The 20,541-nt window shown below is 36.3% G+C and overlaps 1 protein-coding gene across 1 annotated transcript in view; it reads right to left on the bottom strand.

The window, feature by feature from the left end:
* Window positions 1-276: 276 nt before the first annotated feature.
* Window positions 277-20,541, bottom strand: part of ZNF658 (zinc finger protein 658) — a 33,407-nt gene continuing 13,142 nt past the window's right edge. Inside the window, exons 5-6 of the mRNA XM_053578175.1 lie at window positions 16,426-18,822; window positions 277-1,867 (exon numbers count right to left, since the gene is read on the bottom strand). Coding sequence (XP_053434150.1) covers window positions 1,860-1,867; window positions 16,426-18,822 — 2,405 coding nt within the window. The 3' untranslated portion in view covers window positions 277-1,859. The remainder of the gene's footprint in view (window positions 1,868-16,425; window positions 18,823-20,541) is intronic.

The following is a 20,541-nucleotide window of genomic DNA, read 5'->3' as shown; positions in this document are numbered from 1 at the left end:
GGTGAGGGCATTCATCTTAAGTACGGCCCTCTTCCCATAGCTTTGAATAACCCTCATTAAAGGATGTTTTAGATAAACTAAGAACGTCAAACAGCTGCTGGTCACCTTGTTTTGTCATCTCCCAAATACCAATGTAACTGTTTGGATAGATTATGTCACAGACATGTTAGTTGTGATATTTGGCGACAGGTAAATTTTTAATCAATCAACAATCATAAGAGGCAACCACAGAAAGCTTATCAGTCTGTTTCTGTCAAAGGTTCCATTTTTATTAAGTTTTATGTTTATTGAGAGATTTCTTTTTACAGGTACTTTTTAAACTTTTTTTATTTTGGAATTATTGTAGATTCACATGAAGTTGCAAAAGATATACAGAAATTTCCCTTATACCCTTGACCAAATACAGGATTATTGTTGAACATATGATAAGTCCACAAATTCAGCCCTTGAATGGTTCTAGACAGAAAAATATACTCAGGTCCTTGGAACTCTCTCTTACAGAGAAGATAAGAATGCTTTCTGACACACTATGCTAGAAATAATTTCAATCATAGTAATTCAATTATTAAAGTTCATAAAACTGAAAAAAATGTATGAGATATGCACACACACACATATTTTACGCACACACACAGAAGATTAAAAAATGGCCTATATTTTATTCTTCCAAATTAGGTAGAGAGAATTCAAGAGAAGTAACCCCCATCCAGACAGCAGGAGCCCAGATTGTTGGCATGTTCAAGGCTATGTAAGGAAGTCTGAGAGGATTGCTCTCTGATTTGGAAAGAAAAAAGGCTGACCCTTGCAGTGACAGATTTCAATAATTCAATTATCTATCCTGACAATTTCTTTTCTCCTTACTAACAATGGACCAATGACCATTTGTCACATGTTTCATCCATTTTAGGATCTTCCTATACAAAAGCCATTCTCAACCAAATATTTCTTTATAATGAAGGACAGGTTGAATATAATTTATTGGGGCCAATGTTTTCCAGCCACTTCTAAGGCCAAAACTTTCTTTCCACATGGGACATGTTAAATACAATTAGCAGAAGACTGATAATTCAAAAACAAAGCCAAGTTGTCAACAGTTTGAGAAGTCAAAGCTTGTTTGCAGACAAAAAGTACTGATTAGAGAGAACATTCTTATAAGTTAAAAAGAAAGAAGACCCAACAAAGTCAACAATTTTTTTTTTTCACCTTAGGGCCTAAAGTTTAAGCCATAAGGTTACCTGCTTGGTTTTACAGCTTAAAACCATTAGTCAGGGCAGGGAAAGGAGGCTATGAAATCTAAACTATCTTAAGATGAGAAGGATTAAGGAAACCTAGTCCTGGAAGAAACATTCATCAGACACAACTGAACTCCCTCTCTCTCCCCACTCCCTCTCCTTCCTCTTCCTCTCTCTCAAGAGGACGCTCTAATTCAAGAACTGTCTATGAGACTGTGTATGCATTTAGGGAATCCTAAAATGAGAGATAATCCCTCTGATTCCTCAGACACTTAACAGCTCTAAGAGGAATTCTCAGTTTCTCCATGCCTGCAATGAATCTGTGTGGACTGTCCTAGGAGGAGAAGCAGCTGAGAATACTGTAAGACTGTGGCTTGCTCAGACATCACCTGATATTGTCTTGCTTTTCTAGTCAAGGTTAATGTTCAGGGTCTGCCGACATGATCATTTCTGAGATCAAAAGGTGAAAGAGAGAGAAAGGGCAATGCAATTGCTATTAGCACAGAATTAAAGAGACATTACTCTAAAGCAAATGATTTTTCGTTTTTTACCTCCACTGAGTTCAAACAGATCTTTTGGGCCAGTTTAATTATCACAGCTGTCATTGCCACACATCAGAGTCTTTGTCTAAAACACTGGAAAAGAAAGTAACAGAGTAAATTTAATATATATTGTTAGTTTCTCATTCCTAACAGAAGTAAGGTATAACTAATATAAAATAAACTGCACATATATGTGGTATACAGGGTAATAGTTGACATTTGTATAAACACATGAAACCATCACTAAAAATTAAGATTTAAAGCAATATCCATCACCCCCAAATATTCCTGTCAGCTCTTAGTAATACTTATTACCCACTCCTGCCCATAGAGCCAGGTGGTCACTGATCTGCTTTCTACCACTACAGACCAGTCTTTATTTTCAGCCATTCTATAGCAATGAAACCATCGGTATGTACTCTCCTTTGTCTGCCTGCTTTCACTCACCATAATTATTTTCAGTTTCATCTTGCTGCAATCTGTATTGTCACCAGGTTATTCATGTTTATTGGCGGGTAGGATCACATATTATAGGCATACCATAATTATACATTCACCACTTACTGGATATTTGGGTTGCTTTCAGCTTTTTGTTATTACAAATAAAGTGGGTTAAGAACACTCATGTCCAAGTCTCTATACAAATACAAACTTTCTTTACTCTTGGGTAAATACCTAGGAGTAGAGTATCTGGAACGAATGGTGGGTATATACTTACCTTTTGAAAACATTGCCAATTTGTTTTTCAAAGTGGCTATACTGTACCATTTTTAATTACTATTCATGTATGAGAATTCCAGTTTCTGCACCACTTTATCAACACTATCTGTAGAGGACAGCAAGAGCCAGAGGGCCTCTGAGCGAGATGGTTTGCAGCTTGGGGGAGGACCCTGGGGCAACTCATCCGCAGGTGTTAGTCTCCTAGAGAGAGCCCAAACCCATAGCAATCCCTAAGCACGCTGTCATTATCCAATACTCCCCTCACCGATCTGCCCAGTCTCAAATAGCTACTGCGGAGGTTGCTCCGGGCTACCCTGCGCTTACGGTTAGCCCGCCTCTTGCAAGCTTGTCACGCCTGTTTTCTTCGTGCGGCAACGGGGACAGGGTTATAGGGGAAGTGACAACTATCTGTGGTTATTCTTTTTAATTCTGGACATTCAAATAGTTGTATGGTGATTTGTCATTGTGCTTTTGAACTGAATTTCTCTAGTGACTAATAATGTTTACGTGAATATTTTTACAAACTTTTTTTTAATTCATTTTTTAGAGAGAGAACCTTGCTCTGCAAAACAGACCCAGGCTGCAATACAGTGGTGAAATCATAGCTTACTACAGCCTTGAACAACTGGGCTCAACCAATTGTCCTGCCTCAGCATTCCAAGTATCTGGGACTATAGGTCCATTCTGCCTTGTCTGGCAAATTTATTTTTATGTTTTCTGAGACAGGGCATTGCTGTGCTGCCCAGGCTTGTCTCAAAACCTCAGCCTCAAGTGATCCTCTTGCCTCAGCTTCCTGAGTCACTGGGATTATAGGCGTGTGCCACCATGCCCAGCTATGTGGTATTTATTAGCAATAGCAACTCTATCAGCTTGTTCGTAAATAATAATTAGTAGTAGCTTATTAGTTTCTGGTAGCTTTTTGTAAAAATTCCACAAGAGGCGCCAGCCCCATATACCGAGGGTGGCGGGTTCAAGCCCGGCCCCGGCCAAAACTGCAACCAAAAAATAGCCGGGCGTTGTGGCGGGCGCCTGTAGTCCCAGCTACTCAGGAGGCTGAGGCAAGAGAATCGCTTAAGCCCAGGAGTTGGAGGTTGCTGTGAGCTGTGTGAGGCCACGGCACTCTACCAGGGCCATAAAGTGAAACTCTGTCTCTAAAAAAAAAAAAAAAAAAAAAAAAAAAAAAAAAATTCCACAAGATTTTCTATGTCATGTAGTCTTAAAAATAAAAAAAAAATAATTTTACTTTTCTGATCCACGTGTTGTATGTTTTTCCTTTCTTTTTTTTTTTGGCTTTATTGCCTCCATTACAATATTGACTATAAGTGGTAAGAGTTGATACTATCATTTTATTTCTGATCTTAGGGGAAGAGCACTTTTTCAATAAAAATATGACATTATCTGTAGGTTTTGTGTAAATTATCTCAATCAAATTGGCAATGTTTCCTGCTAACACAAGTAATACTTTGAGGAGGGTTATATACTTTTTCAAAGTTTTTAGAGATAACATGGCTTTTTTTTGTAATTTCTTAATTTGATGAACTACAATGCTTTATTTTTTAAATTTTTTATTTTTATTTTGTTGTGGTAGGAACACTTAACATGACATCTACCCTCCTAATGGATTTCTCTGTGTATACAATCTTATTAATAATAGGCACAATATTGTACAGATCTCTAAAGTTCATTTATCTTGCATTTCTGAAATTTCATATCTGCTGAGAAGCAGCTTCTCATTTCCCCTTCACACCCATCCTGGAAATCACTTTTCCACATTTTGAGTCTATGAATTGAACTATTTTAGATATCTCGTATAATTGAATCATGCAGAATTTGTTTCTGTGTAGCTTACTTAGCATAAAATCTTCATCAAGACTGATTCATGTTCCATGTTGCGCAATTTCTTTCTTTTAAAAGGCTGAATAGTATTCCATTGTATGTATATACATTTTCTTTATGAATTCATCTGTCAATGGACATTAATGTTTCCATGTCTGAGCTGTTGTGAATAATGCTGCAATGAACATCAGAATGGTAATATCTCTTTAAGATCCTGATTTCAATTATTTTGGGTAAAGACCCAGAAGTGGAACTGTTGGGGGATATAGAGATCTATCTTTAATTTTTGAAGAACCTCCCCACTATTTTTGATGGTAATTGCACCATTTTGCATTCTCACCAACAATGTATAAGGATTCCATTTCTTCACACATCACCTCCAATATTTGTTGTCCTTTTAAAAAAATAATAGTCTTCGTGACAGATATGAGACAGCTTAGTGGGTCTGATTTACATTTCCCTGATGATTACTGACATTGAGTATTTTCTTATATACCTGTTGGATATATATATTGTTTGTCTTCTTTGGAGAAATGTCTATTCATGTCTTTTGCTCTTTTATTTTTTTATTGCTTGGGGTTGAGGGTGCAAAGAAGTAGGTTACAATGATTGCATTTGTTAGGTAAAGTCCCTCTTACAATTGTGTTCCACCCCCAGAAGTTGTGTCATACACCATAACCCCCCATCCGTCTCCCTATTCTCTCATTCCCCTACTCCACCTTGAATTGATTTTTCTTTTACAATGGTATATATTAGATCATCTACTGGCTTCATATAAGAATTGAGTACACTGGATTCTTGAGTCTCCATTCTGGCGGTACTTTACTAAGATGAACATGTACCAACTCTATCCAGGTTAATACAAAAGATGTAAAGTCTCCATCTTTTTTAATGGCTGAATAGTATTCCATGAATACATATACCACAGCTTGTTAATCCATTCCTGGGTTGGTGGGCATTTAGGTTGATTCCACATTTTGGCAATTGTAAATTGAGCTGTGATAAACAGTCTAGTGTAAATGTCTTTATCATAAAATGATTTTTTTTTTCCTCTGGGTAGATGCCTAGTAATGGTATTGCAGGATCAAATGGGAAGTCTAATTTGAATTCTTTGAAGGTTCTCCATACTTCCTTCCAAAAAGGATGTATAACAGTCCCACCAGCAGTGTATCCTTTGGACATTTTTAAAATTAGGTATGTAAGTATGTATGTATGCATTTTGATGTTGAGGTGATTTCCTTATATATTTTGGAAAATAACCCCTTGTCTTTTCCCCAGTGTTTTCTTCTAGGTGCACTACAGTCTCAGGTCTTACATTTAAGTTTCTTGATCCATTTTGATTTTACTTTTGGTGTTAAATTAATTAATTTAATTAATTTAATTAATTTAATTAATTCACTCTGTACAAGATCAAGGTTCAATTCCACTCATTTGCATGTTCTATCCAGTTTTCCAATAGCATTTGTTGAAGAAACTATCCTTTTCTGATTGTACATTCTTGGTACTCATGCCAAAGATCAGATGACTGTATGTACGTAGATTTGTATCTGGGCAGCTCTGTATTTGATTCCATTGGTCTGTATGTCTGTCTTCAATTCCATTAACATACTGTTTTAATTGCCTTAGCTTTGTAATATATTTTGAAATCAAGATTGTTTTAGCTATTCAGGATCCTTTGTGATTCCATATGAATTTTAGAATTGTTTTTTCTATTTCTGTAAAAAAAATCTGCTGGAATTTTGATAGGGCTTAATTGAATTTGTAGACTTTTTGAATAATATAGAGATTTTAAAAATATTAAGTCTTCAAATTCCACAAACACAGGATGTCTTTCCATTTATATTTGTTTTTTACAATTTATTTTATTAATGTTTTGTAGTTTATAGTGTGTCAGTATATTTAAATGTCAGACACTGTTTTTCATCTTTACAAGTTTTATTTTGGGGTATCTTCCATATCTCTCTTTAACATACATAAGATTTCCTCTACCTTCTTGAACATGTTTAATATAGCTACAACAGCATTTTAAGCCACTTGGAATTAAAGTGATTGTAGATATAAGTGGGTTGATATCTACCATGTTTGTGTTCTCTGTTCATCCCATTCTTTTTCTGTCTTCTTTTAATTAATCATTTTATATGATCTAGGTCTATCTTATTTTATTAGATAATTAATTATACTTTTCTTATGAAGTTTTTAATGGTTGATCTGCAGTTTATTATATAAATTTTGCATTCTGCATTACTTTCAAATGCCACTGTATTATTACTTCATTTGCAGTGCAGGTGCCTTAAATATTCTCATGTCTTCCCTCCTGTCTCTTGTGATATTGCTGTTTTTAATTTCACTTACTCATATTCTATAATCATGTAACACATTGTAATTATTATTATTTTTTTTTTAAATTACCTTTTACAGGGATTAAGAATAGAAAAAATATATATATTTTTTTTTTTTTTTCAGTTTTTGGCCAGGGCTGGGATTGAACCCGCCACCTCCAGCATATGAGGCTGGCACCCTACTCCTTTGAGCCACAGGCACTGCCCAGAAAAATAAAAAATTTAATTTTTAATATCATTTATTCCTTCTCCAACATAGTGGAATATCTTCAAAATCACTGATTCTTTTCTTGTCTGTGATGAGTGTATTAATAATCCCATCAAAGGCATTCTTTGTTCTGTTACTGTATTTTTTATTCCTAGCATTTTCTTTTTTTACTGTAGAAAATACATATAACATGAAATTTACCATTTTAACCATTTTTAAGTGTCCAACTCTTTGGCACTAAGTATATTCACATGACTGTGCAACCATAACAACTATCTAACTCTAATTAATTCACTCTGTACTCATTAAACATAACTGCCTATAGCACCAGCTCTTTTGCCAGCCCTTGATAACTCTTATACTTTCTGTGTGTGTGAGTTTCACTATTCTAGGAACCTCATGTAAGTAAAATCATACAATAATTGTCCTTTTATTTCATTTACCACGTTTTCAAAGTTTAGCCATGTTGTCGGCTGAATTGTGTCTCCCTAAAATGTATATATTAAAGCCCTAATACTCAGTCCCTCAGAATGTAAATGTATTTGAAGATAGGATGTTCAAAGATAGTAATAAAGGTGAAATGAGGTCACAGAGATAGGTCTTGGCCACTGTGACTAGTGTCCTTATAAGAAGAAGAGATTAAGACACATACATAGGGAAAACCATGTGAAGACAAGGGTAGAAGACACGTAACAAAAAGGGAAGGAGGGGGCGGCTGTGGCTCAGTCGGTAAGGCACCGGCCCCATATACCGAGGGTGGCGGGTTCAAACCTGGCCCCGGCCAAACTGCAACCAAAAAAAAAAAAAAAAGAAAAAAAAAGGGAAGGAGGCCACAGAAGAAACAACTCAGCTACACATGTGCTTATGGACATCCAGCCCAGGCTGAGAAAATAACTTTCTGCTTTTTAAGCCCCCTAATTTGTGATACTTTGTTATGACAGTCCTATCAAGCTAAGGCTTTTTAAGGATGAATAATACTGTATTGAATGTATATACCATCTTTTGTTTATTCATCCATTAATGGGCATTTGAGTGGTTTCATCTTTTGGCTATTGTGAATAATGCTGCTATGAACATTGGTGTACACATATCTGTTTGAGTCTCTGCTTTTAATCCTTTCAGGTATATATGTAGAGAGGATATCACTGAATTATATGGTATTCTATGCTTAATTTTTGAGGAATGACCACACTGTAGTTTTATAGAACAACCAATTTTTCCATTCTCATCAACAGTGCAATGCACCAACAATTTTCCACATCCTTGCCACCCTTTTACAGTCTCTGTATGTATGCGTATTAGCCATTTTCATAGAGTTTAAATGGTATTTAGTTGTGGTTTTGATTTGCATTTCCCTAGTAATTAATGCTGGACATCTTTTTATGCTCTTTTTGGCCGTTTGTATATCTTCTGGCAGAAACATATATTCAAGTCCTTTGTTATTTTACAATTGGGTTGTCTGGGAGTTTTTTGTTGTCCTTCAGGTGTATGAGTTCTTTATATATTCTGACATTAATCTAATCATATTCTGATATTTCTTTTATTTTTCCTTCTTTAGAGTTTCCATCACTTTGTTCATATTACCTATCTGTTCTTGCCTGTTCTCTACTTTTTTCACTAGAGCCCTTAATGTATTAATCAGTTATTTTATACTTTCTGTTTGTATAATTCCAACCTCTGTATCATACCTGAGTCTGTTTCTAATGATGTTTTGTCTCTTCAGATTTTTTTTTTCTTATTTTTTGGCATGCCATGTCCTGTCATTTTTGTGTTGAAAGCTATGTATTATGTAATACAGACTGAGTTAAATAGGCCTCCCATGTGTAGATTTATAGCTAGGAGTTAAGCTGTGTTTTATATTTGCTACAAGTACCAAAGGCTGCAAATTCCTCTAGTGTTCATATTTTTTCTCTTCTTAACTTTGGGATTCCCTAGTTACTCCTCCCTAGTTTATTTCTTAGAACTCTTTCAGCTGTAATTCACTGTTATTCCACAGGATCCTATTGGTGCAGTGTGGGGAAGTTAGGGTGCTCTATAATCTTCCAGTTAAATCTCAGTTCTTTAGGGGGGGGCCTATGTCCCAGGACTGTGAGCTTTACAAGTATTTCTGACGCTTTCACAATGGTATTCAACTTTCCTTCTCCCTATCCCTTATTCCCTTCTCAGGCTAAGAGATTTCCGATCTATTTCAGTGACACCCCAACTTCAGTTTTTCTTTTAGTTAATTCAAGAAGGCTGAATTTGGCTGGAGAGTAGAAAATTTCCTTCTCTCAGCCCAAATATGCACAAATTATTTTTTCTGGTAATTATGTCTTTGTTTGAAGAAGCCTCTAGGTCTTGTTTGTTTTTGTTTTGTTTTGTTTTGTTTTGCTTTTAATTTAACAAGGATTCCTCTTTTCCTCCCAAACTAGAGCCATGATTATCCTGAGAATCTGTTGCAATTCCTGCAAGTAAAAATAAATGGGTCACCCTAAAACTGGGACCCTCAGATCTCAGAAGTTTCTCCTGCTGAAATTAGTCACCCTCAGCCTCCAGTAGTTCATCAAAATCTCTACTTAAATATTTTTACCAACTTTGGTTCTTCTTTTCTCTGCTCAGATAAGCAAAATTTTAGATGTGTATCTCTGGAAGTGTATGTCTCCCTAGATTTTGGAGTGACAGTTTGTCCTATAACATCAGTTCTCTGATGGGCTAGGAAAAAAAGATTTTGATTTCTATTTCTTCTAGGTTTCTTTTTACTGTAAGGACAGAAATGACAACTTATAAACTCTTACATACTGGAGCTGAAACAGAAAGTCTTAAAACATACTGTGAAATGTTCTTTTCTACTAATTATATTATTTGTTACTTATGAGTCTTTTATAGTGTTTGGTTTTTATCCTCATTATGGATCACATCTTTGTCCTCCTCTGAATTCTTAGTAATTTTTTACTGGATATCTGACATTTTAAATTTTGGAATTTACTATTTTCAAGTATTCTTCAGTGAAATAACCAACCACAACTGGTTTAAATTATCCTTTGAAAAAATAACATTTTAAAGTCTGTGGAAATTATCTTAAGGGTATACGGACAGTAAAGAAAATTTTCTTCAAGAAAATATCAGTAAGAATAATGTTTCCAGCATGAAAACCATGACCTACTTCCTCTCCCCAGTACTTGAGCCACTTCCTCCCCACTGCTCAATGTAACAGAATCTCCACTTTGAACAGGTGTGGCAAAGCAGATAGAGTTCCCTCTACCTTCAGCTTCCACCCAAAAGATACAATCTCTCTTTGGAAGGAAGGCCCACCAGAATAATTCAGTCTTACAACTGCTTGGCACAGAGACTAAATTCTAAGTAAGAGCAACCAAAAGGTCAGGAGCTTCCTTCTCCATCACAGGCATAGCAGACTGAAAATACTGCAACCCTGACGCCTTTACCTCAGCTGCCTCACAGGAAGAAGTTCCCCACCAGACAGAAAAGCCAAGAAGACTAGAGGTTATTGCCCTCACTCAGCCTTCCACAAAAAACAGGGGGTATCACTTTGAGAGACGTGAGCCACTGTCTCCACCCCCAGATCCAGAGCAGTGGTGACAAGATTTTGTCCTGTGGGAGACAGAGGTCCCAGAGCTGTTGGTCTCCCCAAGAGTTCTGACTTTATTTGAAACAGAGTTTGGAGAACTTCAAGCCTTAGGAGACTCTTGAAAATGAAAATGGAAATTTTGTTGTTTAGCAGAGGCATATAGTTTCAGGGCAGCAAATAGATAAACTATAGGCCAGCTAGATTACTGAATAAAACCAGGAAAAGAGCCAGCTAAGAAAAGCCCTCCTGGGGTCCGAACAAACTTGAAAGACTGACTTCAAAACCCCTAAAAGAAGACAAATTTAATTCATCTATGGAACAACGTATGCCCCAGGACACTCACATAATAAACCAATCAGCTGGAAATTAGTGGAAGCTAACAGTTGGATATAACTGACAGAGGCAGAGAGTTTAACAAAGAAATCAGGGAAAGAGGTATCCTAAGGGAGTCCTGCTGAAATTACTGGCATCCTAAGGTGACTGTGCACATGCCCAAAGCTATGCTCTCTGGAAAGTAACATCAAAGGTAACACTATTGGGAAACAGACTTCATCAAAATAGTCCAGCCAAGTCGGTCACTAATCAAACAACAAAAACTAAGCCCCATGGACAAGAGAATCAGTATCCAGAATTGTTAAAATATGTTATTTTAATTATAATTTTTATAGAGTCTTGCTCTGTTGTCCAGGCTGGAGTATAGTGATATGATCATAGCTCTTTGTAACCTCAAACTCCTGGACTCAAGCAATCCTACTGCCCCAATCTCTTGAGAAGCTAGGACTACAGGTGTTTGCCCAATTTTTTAAAATTCTATTGTAGCAATAGGGTCTCACTATGTCACCTAGGCTGGTCTCTAACTCCTGCCCTTAAGCAATACGTCTATTTTGGCTTCCCAAAGTGCTAAGATTATGGGCATGAGCCATTGAGACTGGGCTATATCATTAAAAATATCCGATCTTAATAGCCAGGCGTTGTGGCGGGTGCCTGTAGTCCCAGCTGCTCGGGAGGCTGAGGCAGGAGAATCGTGAAAGCCCAAGAGCTGGAGGTTGCTGTGAGTCTTGTGACGTCATGGCACTCTACCGAGGGTGGTAAAGTAAGACTCTGTCTCTACAAAAAAAAAAAAAAAAAAAAAGAATCCAATCTTCATCCAAAAAAAAACATGCAAAGAAATAGAAAAAGGTAACTATGCACATGAAAAAGAATGTTTCAGTATAGGTCTTAGACTAAGACTTCAAAACCTTTATTATGAACATGTTCAGAGAAGCGAAGGCAGCCATGCTTAAAGAGGTAAAGGAAGATATGACAATGTGTTATGAAAAAGACTATCAATAAAGACATAGAAATTATGAAAAGAAATAGAAATTCAGAGTTGAAAATACATTAACTCAAAAAATATTCACTTGAATGACTCAAACAATAGATTTGAACTGGCAGAAGAAAGAGTCAGAAACTTAAAAGATAAATTGACAGAAATTAAGCAATCCAAAAAAAAAGAAATGAACAGAACTTCAGAGGAAGGTGGGACACCATCAAATGCATCAGGGTATACATAATTGGAGTACCAGAAGGACAGGAGAGAGTGAGCAAGAAACAGAAAAAAATATTTGAAGAAATATGCCTGGAAACTTATGAAATTTGAGGAAAAAAATATTAATCTACACATCTACAAAACTACATTAAATTTTTTTTTTGAAAGAAGCAAGAGAAGAATGACTTATCATATATATATAAGCCAACTCCGATAAGATTAACAGCTGTATTTTGTAACTGGCTGTTAAGTATTGTTTACTCTGGATATAGTTAAATGAAGTTAAATGAATATTGACAGAACTTGATAGATTTTTCCAGGGTTGGCTTCAAATACCAAATGAGTGAAGCCAAAGCATTATCAAAGAACTAGCGAGAAATATACACTGGATTCAGTTTATTGTCTTTGTTACATTTCTTCAAATGAAAGTACTCACTTGACTACTCACAGCAGTGAAATACTGTGGGAAGAAATATTGTATTCCAAATTAACCTCAAAGTAATAGTTTGATTAATAAATGAAATGAATAATTAAATTGCTATTTAAAAGATGAGAGGTGACAAAAGATGGAAGGGTTGTTCTATAAACCTCTGGTATTATTTTGTAATTTACCATGAGGGGATTAAAGGTGGGTCTTGATTAGATAAATTAGTATACTTCTGTGGTAGTATTGTGGAAGACAGAAAGGAATTTACATACAACCCTTCCTAATTACACAATATTGCCCCCTCCCAATGCTGGAAGTCTCTATAATGGGGCCAAAATAAACTTAAAATGCAAGTGTCTAGTAACATTACAAAACCAGAGAATATGGCTATTACTTTGACAAATGGCAAGAATTCAAAGACACTGATGGGCTGGATGATCCTCTCCCTGCATCCCACCAAGTTGGGACTGCCTATGCTAATGTTGTGTTGCCTAGTGGATGGGAGAGCCATATTTTTCTGTACTTAACCAAGCTAACCCCATATACCTGAGAATGGACCAAAGAGGAAGAAGCTCTGGGTTGTCTCATCTTGCTACCGTCACTATGGCTGAGAGTAACTGACTTCAGTGGGAACATTTTGTTTCAAAATTAATGATAAAGGGGGTAAATTCTTCCTGAGTGGGGTGAAACCAATAAATAGGTGTTACAAAAGAGGAAAATCTAAGGTAATTTTGGTGTTTTAAGAGAAGTTTACAATAAATGAATAATACTCTCTCTTAGCTTTGACTCAGATCCTCCTTAGGGCAATAAACTACCAAAACTTTTTCCACTTTAAAATGAAGTCTTTGTAAAATGGCCAACCTAATAAATATACTTCCACTATTGATCTAGGTCCTCTGATCAATGAACAGATCAGAACTCAATTACGACATGGAACAATATTAATGTGACTGTTTCTTATGGATCTTGTTTCATAGACTATCTCCATGGAGTAGAAATGGCCTAAAGAAGATTAAATGAGAAATTGACTAGGATTCTTAATTGTATAAACCTCAATAAAATGTATACTAATAAAAGTATAAATCTCAAAAGGTTTACAGATAGCTGTAGATCAGGGGAAAGAAATGTAAAAAACGTGACAGTTTATGCTGGCATTATAGGACAGTTTAAACATACAACCCCTCAGTGGTTATTACAACTCTTTGAAATCTGTATGTACATTTTCATTGTCTATTGATTAGACCATTGAAAGCCAAATGATTTTGTCAAATAAGAGTGATGGTTTGGTTATAAAAGGCTGTGAACAAAAATTAGCAGGAAGGTATGGGGTGGACTCTGTTGTGAAAGTCCAGCAGACCTGGAATGAGTCTGAGCTAAAATGTCTGCATATCACTGACCACGAATCAAGAATTAAAACATACTGATTAGGTATTGCCTCTCTGTACGAGTCCAAGATGCTTTGGAGCAGGTTTGAGCAGCTTGTCAGCAATGTTTACTGGTGAGAGATTAATAATTTACTCCTGGTTTCAAGGATTTTCTTGGCTTATACTACATTACATTGTTTTACCAAAAGTCTGTTGTTCAGCACCAGTGCTGTGCTTCTGCCATGAAGTAGCCCTTTTCACTTCAGTTCCAAAACTTGCTGTCTCAGCTTTGCAGCAACACCACTAGTTTGCAATGCACAGTTCAACCAGGCATCATGATGTTGGAAAAAAAAAAAAAAGATCCTAGACAGGATGCACAGTCTATATGCACATGAGAAGGCTGAGATAGACTGGGATAAAATGAAAGGCCCCCCCCAAAAAAAAACATACATAAGAATCACCACACCTCGACCATCCATACATGTGTACACACACAAAGAATGCTTAAGAAATCACTGACCTTGAATCAAGAAGTAAAACATACTGATTAATATTGCCTCTCTGTATGAGTCCAAGATGCTTTAGAGCAGGTTTGAGCAGCTTGTCAGCAATGTTTATTGGTGAGAGATTGATAATTTACTCCTGGTTTCATGGATTTTCTTGTCTTATACTACATTGTATTGTTTTACCAAAAGTCTGTTGTTCAGCACCAGTGCTGTGCTTCTCCCATGAAGTAGCCCTTTTCACTTCAATTCCAAAACCTGCTGTCTCAGCTTTGCAGAAAAGATCCTAGACAGGCTGCACAGTCTATATGCACACGAGAGGGCTGAGATAGAATAGGATAAAATGAAAGCCCCCCCCCCACAAAAAAAATACGTAAGAATCACCACCCCTCTACCATCCATACACGTGCACACACACAAAGAATGCTTAAGAAATCTCAAGGATCTCTTAGGTTCTAGCAAAAGAGGGCAAGACTAATGTTTAGACATAGCAGGCAGAACATAATCTTTACAGCATCAAGTTAAGGGAAGCCAAAAGAAGACACACTCAGAAAAGGAAGTGGACATGTTCATAACAAGTTTGGCTGCTGGTTGCTACTAAAACTCACTAGTACTAATAAATCACCTATTTATATATAGATTCATATAGATGTTCTACATAGCTCAGAGACTATTCACAAACATTTACTGGTATTTTCCACAGAATTCAAGTCATTCTTCCATTTTTAAAACTTCACATTCAACACTGAGGTTTGTCTAAGGCAGTGGTTCTCAACCTGTGCGTTGAACTGTATTAAAGAGGCACAGCGTTAGGAAAGTTGAGAACCACTGGTCTTAAGTTATTTTCTCATATACATATTTTCTGTAAAACCTTTGCTATTACATACAAGTTTTAGTACATCATTTCTAGGTGAAGATTTTATCTTCAATTCTAAAACTGACATTTCCTAAGAAAAAAATTATCTGAAAGTTTGCTTTGTTGAGAAATGTTATTCAAAATATAAAACTTCATTCTGATTATCTGATGCTTAATGTAATTCACTCTGTGGTAAAAGCTTTGTATTTTTCCCTGACACTTGTTTGATTTTTTAATGAAGGCTTCTGATCCTTCAGGATGTTGACAGTTTTCTTGTTCATAAAAAGTCTCTGATGTGTAATGATTAGTTAAATTCATATAGTTCTTTTAAAATGTATTGTATTCATAAGGTATCATCCCACTCTAAGAGAGAGTTGGCTAAACCTGTAAGAGTTCAACAAAATACAAACCTAATTCTTGCTTTAAAAAAAAATCCAACTGGTGAGTATCTGAAAGAATGCTGTTACATGCCATTTTTCAGACTTTAGATTCTCTGAGCTTGTCTTCCACCACGTTTAACACAAAGGACCCAAGTTTGCTGCAGAAATATCTCCCTTTTAACACAGACCAGGATTAAAAATAATATGTATCATTAGCATCACATTCTATCATCAGCCCCATTTGGACGAACATAAGATTGGGAGTTTTTGACAAATGATCAGCCTAGTGGAAAAGGAAATGGTTACGAGAAATAATTTGCCAGTCTATGTGACACAAGTTTCTCCTCTGTGTATTATACAATGAGGTATCAGTTCGTTCAGGGCTTCCCAAATTCATTACAGGTTAGGGCTTTCTGTCTGGTATGGATTCTGGAGTGATGTATTCTAAGAGCTGCCTTACGGACAAATGTTTTCCCACAGTCTTCACATTCATAGGGTTTCTCCCCCGTGTGAATTCTCTGGTGTACTCTGAGGGTTGAATTCTGTGCAAAAGCTTTCCCACATTCATTACACTCATAGGGTTTCTCCCCAGTGTGAATTCTCTGGTGTGCACTAAGGTGTGACTTCTGAGAGAAAGTTTTCCCACATTCATTACATTCATAGGATTTTACACCTGTGTGGATTCTCTGATGTACTCTGAGTGTTGAATTATGAGCAAATGGTTTCCCACATATATTACATTCATAAGGTTTCTCCCCTGTGTGAACTCTCTGATGTGCACTAACATATGACTTCTCAGAGAAAGTTTTACCACACTGATTACATTCATAGGGTTTCTCCCCTCTCCGAGTTCTCAGATGTGCTCTGAGATGTGATGTCTTGGAGAAAGTTTTCCCACATTCATTACATTCATAGGGTTTCTCACCTGTGTGAATTCTCTGATGTGCTCTGAGGGCTGAATTATCTGCAAAAGTTTTGCCACATTCATTACATTTATAGGGTTTTTCCCCTGTATGAATTCTCTGATGTGCACAGAGGTGTGTTCTCTGGGAGAAAGTTTTTCCACATTCGTAACACTCAAAAGGTTTCTCTCCTGTGTGAATTCTTTGATGCACTATGAGTGCTGCCTTATGGACAAAAGTTTTCCCACATATGTTACATTCATAGGGTTTTTCCCCTGTGTGAATTCTCTCATGTCCACTGAGGTATGACTTCTGGGAGAAAGTTTTCCCACATTCACTACATTCATAAGGTTTCTCCCCTGTGTGAATTCTCTGATGTGTACTGAGGTGAGTCTTCTGGGAGAAAGTTTTCCCACATTCATTACATTCATAGTGTTTCTCCCCCGTGTGAATTTTCTGATGTGCTCTAAGGGCTGAATTATGGGCAAAAGTTTTCTCACATTCGTTACATTTATATGGTTTCTCTCCTGTATGAACTCTCTGATGTACTCTGAGGGCTGAATTATGGGCAAAAGTTTTCTCACAGTCACTACATTCATAAGGCTTTTTACCTGTATGAATTCTCTGATGTGCTCTCAGAGCTGAATTATAGGTAAAATATCTGCCACATTCACTACATTCATAGGGTTTCTCCCCTGTATGAATTCTTTGATGTGCTTTGAGAACAGAAATATGGGCAAAAGACCTTCCACAATCATTACATTCATAAGGTTTCTCTCCTGTGTGAATCCTCTGATGTGCTCTGAGGGCTGAATTGTGGGCAAAGGCTTTCTCACAGTCACTACATTCATAGGGTTTCTCACCCGTGTGGATTCTCTGATGTGCTCTGAGGGCTGAATTATAGGTAAAACATCTCCCACATTCATTACATTCATAAGGTTTATTCCCTGTGTGAATTCTCTGATGTGCATTGAGGTGCATCTTGTGAGAGAAAGTTTTCTCATATTCAGTACATTCATAGGGTTTTTCACCTGTGTGAATTCTCTGGTGTGCTCTGAGATGTGATGTCTTGGAGAAAAATTTTCCACATTCAGTACACTCACAAAGTTTCTCCTCTATGTGAATTCTCTGATGTTCTTTGAGATGCGCCATGTTGGACAATGTTTTCCTATATTTACTGCCTTGATGGAGTTTCATATCTGTGTCTGTTCTCTGACATCCTGTGAGGAGTGACTTGTAAGATTTCCCATAGCCACTGTTTTCATAATTCTCCTTTGTGTGAATTCTTATATGTTCAGTGAGGTTAGACTTCTGACAGAAACTTTTCCCACATTCACTACATTTATAAAGTTTGAACGTCACATAAGTTTCAGAATGCTGAACAGGGTGTGAACTTGAGCAAAAGGATTTCCCATATTCCTCAGATTGGTAAGATGTCTCCCCTGAATGGGATTTCTGATTGTGAATGAAGTATGCTTTCTGATAACAGGATTTCCCAGATTTCCCATATTCACCAGACTGGTAGAATTTCTCTTCTGTGTGAGTTTTGTGGTACATTGTAAAGTCTAATTTCTGGTAGAAGGCATCCATACATCCATTATATGCATATAGTTTATTGCCAGTTTGTGTTTTCTGATGTATTACATGTGATGAGCTCTGGCTAAAGTTTTCTCCACATTTATTGCTTTCAACAGCACTCTCTCCTCTAACAGTTCTCTGAGATTGAGTAAGAGGTGATATCCCATTCAAATCAATCCTCCTTTCATTACATTCATAGTGTGTCATAGCCACGTGAACTTTACTGTATTCCACAGTGATAGTTGTTTCACAAAATTTCTCACATGTATTAAGATCAGAGTACTTCTCCTTTATGTCAGTTCTCATGTGGTTAAATAAAATGGTTTTATCACAGTTTTTCCTAAATTCATCATCCTTACAGGGATTCACTCCTGTTGGAAAACTCCCGGCTGTAATACAGACCTTATCATGTAGGACTTTTCCAAATTCATTACATTCAAAAGATTGCTTCCAAGTTTGAAATTTCTGATACTGATCCTTCTTATGATTGTGAGTTTTCACGTTTTTATTATATTCATAAGATTTATGTCCAGTATGAGTTTTCTCACAGTCAATATCAAGCTGCAATCTTTCACACACATTCAAGTAATGAGCCTTCTTTCTTGGACAGTTCCCTTCACATAAAATTAATTCAGAAACAATTGGAAAATTCATTTTACATGAGTCACATTTACAGGGTATTCGTCCTGAAAACTCTGGAGCTATGCCTGGATTAAATGTGTTTTCTAAAACTTTCTGTCCTTCTTTATTCAATATTTCATCATCAATGAATATTACTTGCCACAGAGGCTTCCCTTGTTTTTCCTCGATCTTTTTCATGTGGTCATCAACTTCATAATATCCTAAAATTAGAAAAATTGAAAGCATATTATAAATCTGATACTTCACATGGAGAGGAACTTATACCCATGTTTTGCTGTACATTTAATCCTTTTGTTTCTGGCCACATTTCCAAAGATTAAACAATTCATGCACACAGACAAAAACTCTTTTTCTCCCTCTTCACCCAAGTTGTTTTTAAAAAACAGGTATTATTTCCAGGGCTAGCCAAGAAAGACTAACCCATTTCTTCCCAAGTCTTTCCTCTTATAATCAAGAATGCCTGGACAGGAAAAATATTAGCAAACATAGGAAGACTCTATAAAATGAAAAGAAAGTAGATCCATGGACTTAAGAAATAACATGATGGAGAATTCCCCGGTTTTCCTTTTGCTTCAAATATATGCTAGACTGGGTGCTGAAGAAGCCAACAATCTGGAGCCAACAATAGGCATAGACAAAAAGAGCTCCAAGAAAACCCTGTTCCTTCTAGCCAAAGGTCTGAGAAAAAGGTGGTCTAACATAAAAGAAAACATTTTTGACAATATTCACCATACACAGGCCAATAAAAATGGAATACTCCTGTGGTTCCAAGGAGGCTGAGCAGGGAGCTAATCTTCACTATCAGAGAAACAGGATCTGTACACTCTTGTGATATTTCCCTCCATGAGCTAAGTTGGGAATCATAGAAAAGATCATGACAAATCCTGGAAAAAAATTCATTATTGAGATAAGCTGGGAGATGCTAACAGTAGCCACTGTCAAGATTTTGCCTGGAACTATGTTCTTATCTAATTTATGGAACAAACCTCTTAATCTGCAAAGGCAAAAACATCACATCTGTCGTTTAGGGCACGTGCAAGACCTAATGGCAGCTAAGGAAAGGAAAGAAGGAAAAGAAAAAAAATAAGAAGCACACAAACAAAACCCAGGAATACATGGTAGGCCCAATACTACAGGTAGAAGAGATAAAGTAGCACTTGTGATAACCACACCTCCAAAATCTAGGGCACAATGTATGCAACAACAGCTGAATTCACAGTCTAAAGCCCTTGGAACACTCAAGACACATTGTGGACTATAAGACAAATCCTTACCAATATAAAAAATCATATAGAGGATCACCTCAAGCCACAGACAAATTACACTACCAATCAGTAAATACAAATTTATCTAGAGAAATACAAAATATTTATAAATTATACACTTTTAATGAATCCATGGGTGAAGAGGAAGTCTCACAGAGAATTAAGGTAATTTTAAAAGAATGAAAACAAGAAAATACTTAGAAATTTATGGACACAGCTAAAGCAGTACTCAGAAATATTTCTGTGGCTTAAAATTTTTATATTAGAAAAGAAAGATTTTGAGGCAGATACTCAAGTTTCACCTTTCAGAAACAAGACAAAGAACGAAAGTTAAATCTAAAGGAAGCAGAAGGAAGAATAAAGATTAAAGAAAATAATTAAGTTGAAAACAGAAAATCAAACTGAACTTAGTTCTTTAAAACTATTTTGCTAAATGGTAAAAACCAACAAAGGGAAAAAAACCAGAAAAGCCACAAATTATTAATATCAAAAATGCAAGAGGAGACATAACTACAAACATAACAAACATTCAAGAGATAAAAACAACATAAACGAAACTCTCTCTTTTCAGCTTGGACTACTATAGTAAGTTACCAAACATTAGGTGACTTAAAAGAACAAACATTTATTTCTCTCAGTTCTGGAGGCTGGAAG

The sequence above is a fragment of the Nycticebus coucang genome, chromosome 2 (assembly GCF_027406575.1).
Source record: "Nycticebus coucang isolate mNycCou1 chromosome 2, mNycCou1.pri, whole genome shotgun sequence".
Taxonomy (NCBI): domain Eukaryota; kingdom Metazoa; phylum Chordata; class Mammalia; order Primates; family Lorisidae; genus Nycticebus; species Nycticebus coucang.
Note: the sequence above shows the minus strand (reverse complement) of the source record. Positions and strands in the feature narration are given on the sequence as shown.